Source organism: Sceloporus occidentalis, unplaced genomic scaffold (genome assembly GCF_023333645.1).
Source record: "Sceloporus occidentalis isolate IW3139 unplaced genomic scaffold, rSceOcc1.0.p SCAF_5, whole genome shotgun sequence".
In the NCBI taxonomy this organism is placed as follows: domain Eukaryota; kingdom Metazoa; phylum Chordata; class Lepidosauria; order Squamata; family Phrynosomatidae; genus Sceloporus; species Sceloporus occidentalis.
Genome location: NW_028316985.1, coordinates 167,363,344 through 167,380,586, shown reverse-complemented (window position 1 = coordinate 167,380,586; position 17,243 = coordinate 167,363,344). Strand labels below are relative to the sequence as shown.

The 17,243-nt window shown below is 38.0% G+C and overlaps 1 protein-coding gene across 2 annotated transcripts in view; it reads right to left on the bottom strand.

Moving 5' to 3' along the window:
• STPG2 (sperm tail PG-rich repeat containing 2) overlaps positions 1-17,243 on the bottom strand; it is a 261,402-nt gene that overhangs the window by 88,105 nt on the left and 156,054 nt on the right. For both annotated transcript variants that reach the window (XM_089526095.1, XM_089526096.1), the window contains exon 12: positions 16,701-16,831. In XM_089526095.1, coding sequence (XP_089382221.1) covers positions 16,701-16,831 — 131 coding nt within the window. The remainder of the gene's footprint in view (positions 1-16,700; positions 16,832-17,243) is intronic.

The window sequence follows — 17,243 nt, the reverse complement described above, 5'->3', positions numbered from 1 at the left end:
AATGAAGTCTCCTTCTTTGGAGGTTATAAACAAAGGCTGGATGGCCATCTGTCAGGGGTGCTTTGATTACACCATCATTCCACTTGAAAAACACAAGCTAAAATACAGATTTACAAAACTGAGATCTCATTCAAAACTCCAAACCAAAATCTCTTGTGGTGCTGTGGTGGAACATAAGCATGTGAATTGGAGTATATATATTCTATTAGAGGTAACCACTTTCCCTTGAACTAATTACAGTTCCTTGCCCCAGAGGTTCTCCTGACATCATCTGTAAGCTTCCCCATTAACCATACTTCCCAGAACTTCGTCCACCATTGATCCATGGACAGATGACCTGTTTTCCAGTTTCTGGCAATGATTAATCTAGCTATAGCAACTGAAAAGGATATAATTTCTTTATGATGGAGAAATTTATTATCAAATTGAAATATTGACAAGAGAAGCAACTCTGAGGTGGATTGAACCTTTTGCTTAGTAATGTCTGACATCAATTGAACAATCTATGTCCAGAATTGTTGAACATTTGGGCACTCCAACCACATGTGTAGGTAAGTACCTCTTGCCCCACAACCCCTCCAGCACAAAGGAGATGTCTTCCTTGTCATTCATGCTAGCTGGACAGGGGTCACGTACCATCTGTATATCACTTTCAATGTGTTTTCTCATAGGGCAGATGACTCAGGCTTATAAGGACGACATGATCATGTATGATGCCATTCTGTATCTGAAATAACCGACTGTATATCCAACTCCCACCCTGTTTTATAAAAAAAATACCCCTCCCATAGGAGTTTTCAACCATCCAGTTATACAATGCAGCTGACCTACCTTTCACTAGTGGACCTGGGACTGTTCAAGTATGGTCAATGATCTAGGAGTTTCTCCTGACCATACTAGTTGGGGCACAAATGAGGTAATTTGTTGAATTTGGAGCCAAGAGAGTCTAAGGGGCAACAACACATTTAAAATGCTTTCTGTAGTTTTAGGCCACAGGACTATCTTATAAGCTTCAGCGGTGAAATAAAAATATTTATAAAAGAATTATCCTTTTTTAAACTGGAAAATTTAATACTTCCAATAAGTAAATATTTGATTAACTTCAAGATTTCAGATTCTTCAGTACACTGCTTACCTTTACAGGAAGCAATGCCTTGTACAAAGTAAGTGAGCCTACAGCGATTAGTTCTATGAACAGTTAGGTGCTTAATACAGCAGTGTCATATAGTCAGACCAACTTCATTAGACTCAAAGCCTGAACAAATTTTGTTGCATTGTTTTAACATTTGTGGCAATTCAATAGCATTCCCAGGTGTGACATACTGATGAACTGGTTATGAAGTAATTATAAAATCAAGCTTAAAATTGCACTTACGTTCAAAAATATTTCCCATTAATTTCTGAGGGGCTCAATATTTTTGTAGCAATTATCAGAATGGAAAGAAAATTGTGTTTTTCATAATCTGCACATTCACTTATAGATTGCACTGGACTCTAGAGTATTTCATTTATTTAATGCATACTGATGATCTATGACACACAGCATAATCTGAAGTGGAACTGTCATACCCTTTTTGGTTTTTTTCCAATTCAGACAGTGCATCCAGGGAAACATTTAAGTAAAATGAAGAGCATTAAAATGCAAAATACCTAGCTACAGTAGATTGATGAGTGAAATTACATTGACATTTCTTCTTGCCCTGATAAATATCCTTCTGACCTTAGACATCACTGGGTAGCACACCACCGCAGGGCACTGCTGCTAATATAGACATCATCAGCCTTTTTTTATAAAAAAAAAATCCCCCCTTTGTGTTACAAGTGCATGCGCTTTTCTGTCACTGCCAGGATGGCATGGATTGAAATTAGAAGACATATCTGTTGACACATTAGATAACCACACTCTGTCAAAAAGCTACATGGGGTAGCTTCAAAAGAAAGGAAAGAAATTTCACAACAGGTCCTATGTCATGCCATCAATTACTATGCTGTCATATTAATGGCTATGAGGAGGCAGGGGAGCGGTGACAATAGGGGCATTCATCTTGCTAGTGCTCTGGAAAAGGTGCACCTGTATCCCAGTGCACTCTGTCTCCCGCTGTCCCCTGATGCATCTGATAGTGAGAATGTTACCTATCTGTCATTCCTTCCCTGCTGAAAGGCACCTTGACTACAGTTAATGATTGCAACCGAAGCAAAATACAGATGCTTTCTTTTGCATGCAATCCAAAGTTTTGGTTACAATGTTCTGAATTTCAAAATGGGGTGGGATGGAGAACAATGTTCATTGATGAGAAAATGTAGACAAAAGGCCATTCTATTACTACCATACACTGCATAAATATGTTGCTTATGATAGTGATTTCCTGGCTCTGACTACACATTTCCTTGTCTCATGATGTAAATATATCCCCATGTTCTCAGATGATACTGTACTGCAAATGGAGATGAAGGGAGTTTCCAATCAACAATTACTGTAATCTGATTAGATCTTGCATTGTATTTTAATCTTTAAAACACTATATAGCTATTGGAATTTCAGAAAAATCCAGAGATTTAATTTTTTATGCCAAGGCATTCAAGTGCCAATACAGCAGTGTCATATAGTCACAGTAACCTCATTAAAGACTCAAAATCTAACCAAATTTGTTGCGTTGTTTTAACGTTTGTGGCTAATTCGATAGCATTCCCAAGTGTGACATACTGATGAACTAGTAATGAAGTAATTATAAGTATAAGTAAGTATAAAACAATCTTTTTATTTAATCTGCATTCATTTGGAAGAATCTCCATAGACTTTCACTCTATTTGTGAAAGGGGAGTGCATCAACTTAACCACTATTTTAATTTCCCTGATCAAGAATTAAAAGGATGGTTAAGGAGTAAGAAGTTGAGAGATAAGATAAACAATGGGATTTCAACATAAGGTGAGGACCTTGAACATACATGGGACATCTAAGGGTGCATCCACACTACAGAAATAAAGCAGTTTTAACTATCATGATGCTAGCCTACAAAATCCTGGAATTTGTAGTTTGATGAGGCACCAGAGTTCTCTGACAGACTAGGCTGAATACCTCAGCAACAACAAATCCCAGGATTCCACAGAATGGAGTCATGACTGTTAAAGTGGTGTCAAACTATTTTATTTCTGCAGTGTAACAGGGAGATAAAGACAAAGTGATCTTCCTACTTCTGTTGTTGCTGCTTATCATCAGTTTCCCCTTCTGGCATTGCTGAGATGGGTTTTCTTAGGCAACTGCCTTATATCATGATGAAATCATCAGTTCATTTTAGCATAGTTTTGTCCATGCTGAATTGACTGGCAAGGAGTCTCCAGGTATTCAGCCTATGAATCTTTTCCAGACCTATCTTGAAATGCCAAGGAACACAAAGTATGTCTTCTCTCATTGAACCATGCTTTGCTTTTGATTGGGAGGAGAAACTGGCATGGAAGGCTGGTGGCAGCTGGAGTTTCGGCTGATCTTGTTATGGGCTAGAAATTTTTAAAATGGAAGACAGTTTATATGGCCATGCCCTCCATTACCACTAAATCATTATTAGATGTTTTAGAATTTATAAGGCTTTATATTGTGTTAATGGGTATTAACAGAAAGGCAGGATTTGAATTTTTGAAACAAACTCAACAAATTGCCATGCAAACGTTTAATTTTTATGTGAAGAAATCTAATAAGCCTCAGAGTCATACCCTAATCCCCAGTATATCAGAGCTGACTGTGATTATCATTTTCTAATTATCATCTTTTCCAAAGATTCAGTGCCTGCATAGCTTGGAAAGTTACTTCTAATAAGCATGAAACTAATGACATGCTGAAGCCATCCATAACTTAAGCAATGGCAGGACAACACCCTAGCCCAGTGATGGCAAACCTATGGCACACACGCCAGAGGTGGCACTCAGAGCCCTCTCCGTGGGCACATGTGCTGTCGCCTCAGCACAGATTTTGCCAGAGTTTGTTATTAGAAAGCCAGAGGGACATGGCACTTTGCAATAGATAAGTGGGTTTTGGGTTGCAGTTTGGGCACTAGGCCTCGAAAGGGTTCACCATCACTGCCCTATCCTTTATTATATCCATTCATCTTATACGTAACTTTCTGGTCTCTGAGAACCTGGGATTCTTTCTGAGGCCTGTGACCACCCCGACCATATAAAACAGTGGACATGATATTTATATAGCATGGAGCAGGGAAACACTATAATCAGAATACTTTAAGTAGGTTGATGGTGATGTCAAACATTGCAATCTTATACATGCTTACCTTAAACTTATTTCTGAGCACAGGATTGTATTATAGGTCTTTCGCACCGAAAATCGATGTTTATGTTTTACATATTATTCAATTGAAATATTTAAATAGTTTTACAGTTAGAATATTTAGTAAGTAGATTTTAAGAAGATAAATATATTGAAGACTGTGCAAAACTGACCAGCAACATACTCTTCCATCTAGTTCTATTGTACTACATGCAAGTTTAATGAATGATTGCACAAATTCATTTTAAAAATATAAATATAAATAGCCATTAGAAAGAAGTTTTTATGGTATTTCTAATGCATGAATATCTAAAATGTCACAAATAGAGAGAAAAGGTATCATATCTCTTCTCTCTATTTGAGACGTTTATTGCCATTGGTGTTAAAATTTGTTAGAAAAGGGAACTTGTGTTTTTTCTTTCCCCTGGCATAGTTCTTATGTTCTTATTTAGAATCATGTATGGAAGCAACATCGCCTATGGCCCTGCATCCTTTAATCTATACAAGATATAGGCCAGGTTAATAGCTAGGAGAGAACTTTACAAGAAAATACCTAGGAGATAACTTTCCAGTCTTCCTCAATGGACCTCTTTAGTCTGCCCCCAAAATTTATTCTCTAGACAAACAAAAGAGGAAGACATATTCCAGACTCATCCTGTATTCCTGATACAGAGTACACATGGAAAAACAGCTGAAATAAACACCATTCCTTTAGGAAGGAAAATGGCTCACCATAGGGCTGGAAAAGGGCATGAAAGGTTAATAACCACAGAGAAGTCAGTCAATTTCTTTCCACAGTGTGCTTACTACTATCCTCAATGCATGGATGGAAAGAAATGCAGTGGAACTGTGTAACCTGCAAATGTAAGTATACTCAGTAAGATGCAAAAGAACTGACTGATTGACTTCCTATATTTTCAACAATGAGGACTGGTTTTAAACTAATCAGAGAGCACAAAAGATTATCACACTCTGGAAACTGCCGGTAATGGTCCTTGCAGCAGAAACTCTATGAACAATCCAGTCAATCTTTCTTCTGCTACTGAGATTAGAGACTCTGAACCACAAATGAAGACAGTGAAATTGACAGCACGGCAATAGAAAATCTCCCCAGGTATTGGTTAATCAAAGAATTTGTGGTTGTTTTGTTGTGTTGTAGCACTATAAAAAAAATTCATTTCATATGGTGTTTATTATAATATTTAGTTCTGAGATTTTACTGGCACAGGATATCACAAATGTTGATGAGACAGGGGAGAAGGCTTATTTTCATGAGAGCATTTCCCCTGTAACGATAATAATGATTGGCCCCATCTGTTTAGTGCTAATTTAATGGTGTTTGTGAGTGGCTAAAGATGGATTTTAATTAAGTCACGTACTCATGTCTGTCTGTATTTTAGTTCCTACAGGGTCCATTTAAAACTAAAATGGGATTTGTGAAGATGTCACTTAAGAGGGCAGTTTGGATTAAGCAGTTAATTTGGCAGCTTGATACAGTATTATTTGGTCAATACAACCAAATGTTCCTGGAGAGTTAATAGTTTCTTTTCTGTTCTTAAAGTTTTCTTGAGTAAGTGTAGAATTCAGAAAAGAAGAATGAGCAATATACTAGCGTAATATTAGCTTCAGCAAATTGATCCACTCTGTTTCATTATCTCCACCAGCATGACTGATGCCTGAAGATGATGAGAGTTGTAGTGAAACACATCTGTAGAGTGCTATGTTGGGCTGTTGTAACAAGATAAAAGCAGCAAATTTCTCAGTATTATAAATAAGAAAGCCTCTTCTGCAGGTTTCAAAGGACCTTTGTTTATCAAGTCTGCAGCTAGAGGTTGGAATGGCTGGGCAACTGCTGAAGTTCACTGCCAGGCATAGCCCCTGAGACATTTCCCATTTCCTAACATGAAACCTGATTTGCACAAAATAATTGGCATATAAGACAACCATAGCTTCTTTCCTTCCTGGGGTGTGCCCCAAGATATCTTCCCAGAATGCCTTTTATTTTTGCATGGCTTTATGTGGAGAGTCTCTTCTCCAGAGATATGATAAAGAGATTAGAGTCCTTATACTCCTTTGAGACACAGCACAAAATGAGCATCTAGCAGTAAAAGACTGTAGATTTTACTTCTGGCTATCCTACTGCCACTCACCTCAAAAGTAACGGGAGATCACACAAGTCTATAGAGAACTGTACAAGCCCCCCCCCCCCACACACACACACACAGAGAAACACACAGACATTGTCAGACTGCAGCTTCAAAAAATGTTCACCACTGGTACATAATATAAGATTGCTGGGAGAAGCAATCCAAAAACATCTGGAAGGCTACATGATTCTAACATATTTTGTAGATCTATCTGCTAACTCTTGCTAGGTTTGGCATATAGAGTATTCTTTTGGCTCCCGCTAGCATTATCCTTCTGGGTATTAGTGGATGATGAGGGCTGACAACGAGTAGGCACTGAGGAAGGCCTCCCAAGTATTCCTTTTGCCTCATACCTGTTGAAGCTGTTGTTAGCTGCTTTCAAGTCAATCTCGACTCACAGCAACCTTGTAAATGAGATGTCTCCAACCCCCTCTATCCTCTACCTCTCTGTTCAAGTCCTGCAGGCTGAGCCCCATGGTCTCCCTGATTGAGTCTATCTATCTGGCATATGGTCTTCTCTCTTTCTACTTCCTTCCATCTTCCCCAGCATCATTGTCTTTTCTAATGAATCATGCCTCCTCATCTTGGCTTCCAGGGAGAGTTCAGGCTTGATCTTGTTCTAGGACCCATTTGTTTGTCTTTTTATCCTCAGCATTCTTCTCCAGCACCATGTCTCATATGAATTAATTTTCTTTCTATCTGCTTTCTTCATTGTCCAGTTCTCACACTTTAGGAATTTGTCTAGTTCTTTGTATAGCTGCCCTTCCCATTCCTAATATTCTTCTGATGCCTTGACTGCAGTCCCTTTTCTGATCAATGTTTGATCCAACGTATGGGAAATATTTATTTTGATGTCCTCGTTATCTAGGTTTGATTTATGTAAATCCTCTGTGGTCATTATTTTTGGATTCTTTAAGTTGAACATTAAGTCTGCCTTTGTGCTTTCTTTTTTTACTTTCTTTAGTGATCGTTCCAAATCTGTGATGTTTTCTGCTAGTAGTATGGTGTTCTCTGCATATCTTAGGTTGTTGTTATTCCTTCCTCCTATCTTCATTCCTTCTTTAGTGTCCAAACCTGCTCTTTGTATGTTATTATTTGCATACAAGTTGTACAGGTAAGGTGAAAGAATGCAGCCTTGCTTGACTCCTTTGCTTATTGGGAACCATTCTGTTTCTCTGTACTCAGTTCTTACAGTAGCCTCCTATCTTAAGTATAGATTCCTCATCAGGACTATCAGATGTAGTGCCATTCCCATTTCATTAAGAACCTGTCAAAACCTGGAATAAAACTACCTGGTTTATATAGTCTTCTATAACAAATGAACACATCAAACAAATATTGGTTTTACTAACAGGACTCCAACAACCAATGCTTGATTTTGTCCCTTGTTTCCAACTAATGGGTTTAGGATTAAAACTGTATGGCCATACTCCCTCCTCTTAAAAATTCAAAAGAAACTACATTTTTAAAGCTTTAAAGGGCTGATTATAGGGCTAAGAGATGTATTTGGGACTGAAATTTAGAGCCCAGCCCAACTTTCTCCTAGATGAGGATAGCCTAAATAATTTCCACAGCAGGATGCACAGCTAGTCCCCTCATCCTTTAGTAGTTTCTGCTTTGAACCAGATGACCTGGCTCAGTCTGTAACAGTTAGTCGCAAGCGGTGGCAATTTCTTCCATCAGTTAATGCACCATTAGAGACTCTTGAACAGCAAAAAGAACTACGTGTTTGGTTGAAATCAACCACTATTTCTAAAGCCACCACCCCTATGTCTGTCAAAGATTTTATATCACAGTAGGTGGGATTTAATTATCTTCACATATGGTCTAGTTACTGAAAAGATTACCAGACTAGTGCATTGATTAGAGTGCTATACAGTTTGAACGCCTATATTTTGTTGTCACATATTCAGACATGTTCAAACTAGTAGAAAACAATTTTCCAGTAATTCTAGCAGAATATATATGGGCATGATTCTTGAATAAACAGAGCCTCAGAAGGTGAAGCCAAAAATGATGTGAGAAACTAAATGTTTAGATTTCACTAATTTAATTGCATTTTAAAATGTTTTTTGACTTCACTCTCCAGATAAATGCCTTGAAAAATTATGATTCTGCCCCCCCCCCCCGGCCAAAAAAAATCCCTGTCTAAAATCTGAACAATTCACAGTGAACGGTGCTGCTATGGCTGAGCAAATGTACTTTAGAATTTTCAAGTGAGTCTCAACTAACATGATTTTGATGAAACCTAAAAATAGTTAATGCACTACACTGACAAGGCATTTGCTATCTTATATATAACTCTAGTACTTTCTTAACAGATGATGTAGAACCATTTATAGCTATTAAACCAAATTAATCATGAAAAATTACAAATGATGGTTGGGGTTTAAACTGTAGCATGGCTGAGGGACGATCTCACTCTTAAGTTACGGTTTAATTTATAATACTGTATGACCTTGGCATGGTTCATATGCTAAACAGCAGTACATAATCATAATATTTTGGAAAATGATGCTGAGTTTTCCCAATTTTGGATTTTAAAAATGAGTTTACATTATCTGCAGGCCAGAAGTTGTATTACCTCTGAAGAAACTGATTTATACAGAAGGCTGCAATACTGAAGAAACTGAAGATATTAATGAATTGAATTGAATAATTAATGTTATTAACTATGTTCATATATGAAGGGAAATCATAACATTCAGGAGATAGTGCCTTGCTGTTGATATGATACATGCTGGACCATGTAAGCCATTCAGTTCTATTTGACTCTTCCCAGAAAAAGAGCAAATAAACTAATGAAGAACTGACACAAAGTTATCAAGTCAAGTCCCTCATTTCTATATGTGTTCTGCCACTGTCACTGATACCATGGCCTAGCAAAAATATTGTAATCCATCAGTAAGTACTCAAGTGAGTTTGTCTCACGTAGGGCTTTTGAAGTCAGAACAACCACTTTGAAGTGTGCCCAGAAACAATCTTGGAATCAGTTAAACTTTTTTGCATCTACATTATGCTAGATCTAGCCAGTTCTGGGGCTGTTATATTATTTGACATTTCTGAAGATTTCTGACTGGCCTAGATGTGAAATGAACTAGACTAGAGCAATCAACATGGTGCAAGATAACTATAGCCAGCTTGAAGGGAATGAAATTGGCATTCCAAATTAAATTGGAAATTGGTAGTCCCGAGTACAGATGTACTGCAGAACAAACATTGCTGTGCATAAACCCATGGGAATAATGGCACTGAAGATGTGCTGTAACATGGAGGTAACCTGTACATGAAAAAAATGGCTGCCACTACGAACTCATGGGTGCACCCTCCCCCCATCAATAAAATGAATCAATAGCTTGCTTCAATGTATCTATCAGTATTATCCTATAAACTGTTTTTCAGGATTGTCCATCCTGTTCTTCCTTTCAATCCACCTCTCAGCAAAAGTAATGGCAAGGTGCTCTACAATCCCTATCCATCACATATTTGAAGGCTAAACAAAGTCTAATATTGCTGTATATTCCTGAAAGAAATTATAGTGACAGAGAAAATTCTTTGGTGATTTTCCATAGTGAACAATGCCAGTGACACACACAGAGACACACAGCAGATCACATTATTTGGAATTTGAAAAAGCAAAGAGTTAAACTACCCATGTGCTCTGAAATTTAGAATGGAAAAGGTAGCTATGGGAAATGAGACCAGCAAAAGGGTATGTAAATGTCAGTTTTAACAAACTGCTCTTGATAGCCTGAAAAGCAGGACTTGATAGCTTGAAAAGAATACATATTGTGACTTCTTATAGTCCTGAACCAACTACCTAAAGTTCATGGACATTACTTGAATTAAATCAATGAATTTCAGTTTGGTTTGGTTTGTTTGGTTTGGTTTGGTTTGGTTTGGTTTGGTTTGGTTTGGTTTGGTTTGGATGCTCAAATCCAATTATATACGGTGGCATAGTAAAATGGTGTCTTTTATATAAAGTGGCAAAATTAAAGTTTGCTTTTTTGAATATTTTCAAGCCATGGATGGTTGACTCCATGCATACAGAATACATGGATATGTATGGCCACTTGTTCTTACAATATGAAGGTTATGGGGGATGTCAACCTTACCAAATTGAAATGATGTAATACACCCATCTAATCTAAATAGAGGGCTCTTCTATTTTCTTCCACCAATTCTCCCAAATGTCTGTCAGATTGTGAGGGACAGCAGCTGATAACTTGGCAGCAGACAGTGAAAATGATCACTTTCACATATCTCTATGAGCTGTATGTAACCAGTAAGCCACATCCTCAACATCTGACTGATGATGCTGAAGCTAATAAAAACTGTGTTTAAAATCCTCAACTACAGAGGTACCATCCTTCACTCAACTTGCAAAGCTCTGTGTGTGTACATACCCATGCCAAGATGAGAGACTGCTGATATAGATATAATCACAGAGGCTCCTGGCCAATAGCACAGCTGTTCACTGAAGAAATATAGCCATTTGATTCATGCTCTGTGGATGTGGTCAGATTCTTTATCTGTATAATAAAGTCATCTTCCAGGTATTAAGCTGGAATGGTGACTGCAACACATGGCGGTTGAGATTTGGAGTCTCAGCTGGTTTTTCTTCCAGCGCATCAACAACATTTCACTAACTCATCATTTGAGTCCTTACAGCATCATGATAGACTTGTTTTCAAGGCTCCAACTGCAATTAATTTGAAGCCATAATATTTTGGCATGCACTGGCCAGCAGAAGAATGCCATTAAAGTCATTTGCTGGCACCAAATTAATAATTTACTCTCACAGAAAAGCAGAAGCTAACATCTCACCAGCATATGCAGTTTAGATGCTGCAGAGTGCTCTGCACATTCCTTTGAAAGTAGTATATCAGTCTTTTAGGCTTCTATATTGAGTCATCTATTGAGAAACCTCTATAGGTCACCTACCAAACACAGTGCACTTCAAGGACTCAGGGCAAATTGAAGAGAGCATACACATATTCAGTTCATGTGAAAATGGACCAGTCTTTCATGCCCCATTTCTACCCCTACAGACACACACAATACAACTCAGCAAAGGTTGTCAAAGAAGAGTTGTGCATCCAGTGCCACTGTGCAGAGATGCAGGTGTGCATATGGATGTCCATGGAATGTTGATGCAGATATTCATATTGATGTGCATGCACATTTGGTTGTACATTTGGTTGCATTCAAGATTGCATTTTCTTGAGTACTTTTACCTTCCACATAAGGAATATGTAGCATAATCAAGGTATAGCTCCACATAAAGACATTTGTGTAGCGTAAATAGCAATTAAATTTACAACCAAATCTGCATGTACATCCACATGAATATCTGCACCAACACTGCATGGACATTCACATGTACACCTGTGTCTCTGCATAATGGCACTGCATGCACAACTCTCAGCCCATAGTCTCCTTTGGCTGCACATTGCAGGGAAATTACCTGGGGTGGGAAGGAAAAATCAACATGGGGAGTTAGGGAACTCCAATAAACAACTAAAAGAATATTAGATCAAGTGCAGCACCCTTTAAAAACCTCCAGGTCAAAGTATGAGAATTTAACATATTGTTTCTATTACAATATAGTGAGGTATCTTTATATTTTACCAGTATCTTTGTATTTTTTTCAAGCAAATAAACAATGGGTCTAAAATTAGCAGCGACCTGCAAAACCTAGAGACATCAATCATTACAGAGTGGACTGCAACTCAAACATGCAGACAACATGGTTATTATTATGACAATATGGTAATGTTTACTTCATCTGCAGGATGGTGTGGTAGCAGTATTAACCATAGATGCAGGTTAAACGGTTTTACTGTTTACAGATCACAAGTTTGTCCTGGCATACAACAAGGATCTAGTTATCAGGCAATATAGATGCTGACTGATACCATCACACAGCCCACCTACTGGAAAAATATTGATGAAGATAGTAGAAAGTTAGGGCCACTACATCATGAACAGATATGGTGAGTCTTTCCTGCACCCGAGCTGCACAGCATATGCACCAGCCATTCTCCAGTCATTGAATACCTGTGAATGCTAGGCATAATATAAAAAACAAGTATAAACCAAAATACTATCTATAACTCCATATTTAGTAATACAGTCCACCCTTCCCTTACACGGAGGATCCGGTCCAGACCCACCCACCCACGTAAGGGGAAAACCACGTATGCTCACGCCCCATTGAAAACAATGGGGTGTTTGCATGTGGCATGCACACCATTCATTAAATTGTACCACGGCTTCAGCGTAAGCTAAAAGCCACATAAGGGAAGCCTGCGTATGGCACGCGATGACTATATAGTAGTAAACTATATTTCAGTTATATACTGAAAACAACATTTCAAAAATGCGCAGAAATATTTTTATTTGAGAGTGCTGAACTCCTACAATATTTTTCAAGCTCTCACATCACAGCCTACATTAAAACAAAGCTCAAGTTAATAATACATTTTCTAAAAGCAGCAAAATATTCCACGCAGGAGAAATAAAAGAAATTTCTGCATGCTAAAGACAAGCAGTGTAGATCTTCTAGCATACTAAAAAGAATTGACATACCACCAACTTTCACATTGTCAAATTAAAGAGGTGACGATCATTCAACATGACAGAAATGTCATAAAGTTGGCTAACAGGTAAGAATTGTTTTAAATGATGGATCAATTTGCATGTACTGTATATAAATTAGCCATTGCAGCTTGTGTTAACATATCTGCACATTTTTTTGGTAAAATGAAGTATAAATTATGCTGTTGGATTTCTCCTAAGCAGTACTATGATTTAAATATCACAATGAAACTGAAAGGAACCTACAAGACTTTTTTTTTTAATGGCATGTGAGTGTAGCTTCAGTCTTTAAAAATGTGACCATCCAAATACACTTAGAACAGGGGCAGGCAACTTATGATCTTCTAAATGACATCACACTGTTATCCTTTTAGCCCTAGCCAGCACAGACAAAGGGGTGGTGAGAATTCCAGTCCTAATTATTTGGACAGCCAAGTATTCCCTATCCTTACCTTGAAAAGATCAGCTCTTGGGTGATAAAATCATAACAAAATTAATGCAGGAATACTGTTTTATTCACAAGTGTTAATTCTGAGTAATTCAATTCTGGAATTCAGACTATGTTGATAATTTGATGAATGAACAATAGATAAAAAATGGGTTGTTTCTTACTATCTATGTGTCTGATTAAAGTTTCTCTAGTGTTGAATTTGAGAGGTGTGCTGTTTGAGTTTGAACCCCATATCTGTAGAAAGCTGCTTTACGCAGGGGTAGCTGGCAGAACTACTACTATGGGGGCAATGAAGCCCCACTGGATTTTACTGCTGCTCCTTCTGAAGCTGTTCTGAACTGAACAAGAGCTCTGCCAGTGCCAGTTCCTAGAACTGCTCTGGCAGAATCATAGAATTATATAGTTGGAATATACACAAAGTTCATGCAGTCCAACCCCCTGCCATGTAGGAAAACACAATCAAAGCACTTCTGACAGATGGCCATTCAGCCTCTCTTTAAAAAACCTCCAAAGAAGGAGACTTCACCACTCTCTGGGGCAGTGTCTTCCACTATCAAACAGCTCTTACCATCAGGAGGATCTTCTTAATGTTTGGATGGAATCTTTTTTTCCTGTAGCTTGAATCCATTGCTCTGAGTCCTTGTCTCTGGAGCAGCAAGAAAACAAGCTTGCTTCATCCTCACTATGACAGAGCCCCATTTCAACTTGGAGCATTGGTGGGAAGAGCAGCAGAGGAACCCAGAGTGGATTCACTCTGAGTGGCTGGGCAGTGGATTTAACAACCATCCCTAGATAGTTAAATCTTTCTGACTGACACATACACACACACACACTTTCTCTCGCTTTCTTTCTCTTACACACACATACACACACACGGAGCCTTCCACATAGCTCTCAGTAGCAAAAATAAAATTAAAATGTTGATGATAATTCAAGTTAAAAAACCAGCAATATTTTACAAGCAAAACATCACATTAAAACACACATGTACAACATCTTTCTGGCTTCTAAAATGTATTATTAATCTCATATTTGGCCCTGCATAGGAACTTGCAAAATATAATTCAGATGGAACAGTCACACAGAGAAATATTTCTGCTAGCCTGCAAACAGAGCTAGAGAAAAAAGTGAGCCAATCAACGTTATCTTCCAAAGGCCTGCTAGTACAGGATAGTCTTGACCTACCTCTGGGGAGAGCATCCACAATCTATCTCTGCAGACATCACAGGGATGAGAATTCCAGAAGTACAGGACCACTACTGAAGGCTGGTATAATACAGTTTTCTTCAGTACAAAATGTCTTTTAAAAGCACCTTTGCTCCATTTACTATAAATACATTCTGTATGGAGCAGCATACAACTCTGAATTGGGACAGAAAGGAAGCTTGCAAGCATGTGCAAATATTTCTGCTTATTGCTTGAGTTTTCTCAGTCTGCAGCTCCTAGCTCTGTATCAGATGATAATAACTAGGTCCTCCAAGTTTTGTCTGTTGCTTAGGAGAGATTGGCTGGGGAAGGGAAGAAGGTCCTGAGCCTTGCTTTGTGTTGAAGTCTATTGATAGCCAACTCAAATATACAGTCAGTCTGTGATATAGTTGTGTGTGTGTGCGTGTGTGTGTGTGTGTGTGTGTGTGTCAGAGAGAGAGAGAGAGAGAGAGAGAGAGAGAGATTTCTCTGCTCAACAGATGATAAGACTAGAAGCCCAAGGAAGGATCCTTATTTTTAAATGCAGGTGGTCACAGCACACAATTTCAGTATAAATTGTCCCTAATTTGTGTATCTCAAATTATTTCAGACAGTAGGGCTGAAAATGGCTTTCCTTTGGCAAAGCTCCCTGCAGTCAAAGGCAACAGCACTGAACCCTGCAGTCAAAGGCAACAGCAATGACCAGTGCAGTACGGTAATTTTAGGGTGAGGTAGCCAATTAACAGGGGATAGGGGTTGCATTGGTTTTCCATGGGAACATGGAAAGCTGCACTATCACTGTCATGTGCATTTTTTCACTTTTCCAAAAACAACATTAGCCCAACAATTTTAGCTCTGAGGCCAATTTTATTATGCATTAGGTCCAGGAGGGGAGCCATTTTCAACCAAGAATGACCTGAAAGTAATTTTTTATGTTTTTTTAAAGACTTCTCCTGAACCTAAAATGGCCATGGGAGTTGGTAACAATACCTCTCATACACTTACCAAATTAGGGGGAAGTGTGCTATGATTTCCTGAGGGGCTCAAAAACCACACTTTCTCCACCATGTTTTCTCACCTGTTTTAGACTCTGGATATAATAATTTTCACACCCAGCCACCCCATTTGAGACAGTAATATGTTACTTTATTTCAAAATATGTTAACCCAATACATGTCTAATGTAGATTAGATTTATGTAGATTCAATTTATGATCAGCAGGCAACACCGTGAAAGAACTACTTTGTATGCTTGGAGTACATGAAAAGAATGATAAATTGAAGCAGTTTAAACTTTCGCTGCAGCAACTCCAAGCTCAGCCTAAGACATTAAGTATTTTCTTATATTGCAAATATACATTTGGCTATACAATTCCTATTCTGTTTTGCCATTGAATCCTTAATTTTAAATACAGCTAATATTAATCACTCAGACTTCTGTCCTTCTTTTTACCAAATCCCTTAGAGTGTCCAACAATAAATGTTAATACAAGGAAACATTTTACCATAAACACCCATGAAATCCTAAAACCGCAAGGCAAGAAGCATATGGTGTTTCTCTACTGCACAGAAGATGACACTCCATTCAACCCAATTGAGCCACAGAAGAATTCATGTCTTCTGAGGCATAATCATGTTCACCACCTTCAGAAATCAAACTAGCTTCCTCAGTTTCAAGACTCTGGAAATCTTTTGGTCTTCTTTGTGAAAGAGGTGTAAATAACAGGCTATTCAAATTCATACAAAGTCAACAGAAGACAGTTGAACTGTCCTATTCAAGATACATTTTGACAATTTCTCAAGACAAGACACATTTTGACAACTTCAATGAATTCAATCCCACACATACAGCATACACAATAAATGTAATATTTTACTGTCACGCATCAAACCAGGCCTTTTTTTTGTCAACTGAAAATATCAACATTTCTCCACTTTTTAAACAGTAACACAACAGACAGTAAAGTATCTATAAACTGTTTCTGAGGAAAGGAAGACTGATAGAAAACACTTAACTAATAACACTGTCATATAAACATACCTCATATGTTCCAGGGCCAGGAGTGTCATCTTTTGTTTCTTTAAAACGCTCCACTCGAGAAACCCAGACTGCAACACTGGAAGATGGTTTTGCTGCTGAGTTATATGCCTCTGGGTTGTAGGCTCCTGGTCCTAAAACAGAAAAATAGGAAGTGGAGTAAGATAGATTTGTTTTTCTGATTTTCTACAGAAGCTTGCTTGCAAGCTAGACCATAACATAGAAATGAGAGATCAAAATCAGTGTCTCACAGTAATATAAAACATTACCAATAATATAACTCACATTTTTACCATAGTCTATCACATTGTTAGCATAACATCTCATATATATTCGTACGGCTTGGTAAGCGAATGTACATACTACAAGTGCCTCAGAATATGTGTGTGATAAGCAGTGATGGCTGCTTATTACATATATGTTATGGAAATTAACTGCTTATATAGAGGATCATATGCCTCACCTCTCTGTGCCACATCCTGGCTCAGACTTGCTTTGCTTTGAGAATGTAACAGAATTATATGCTTTGTAAGCCATTGCTGGGAA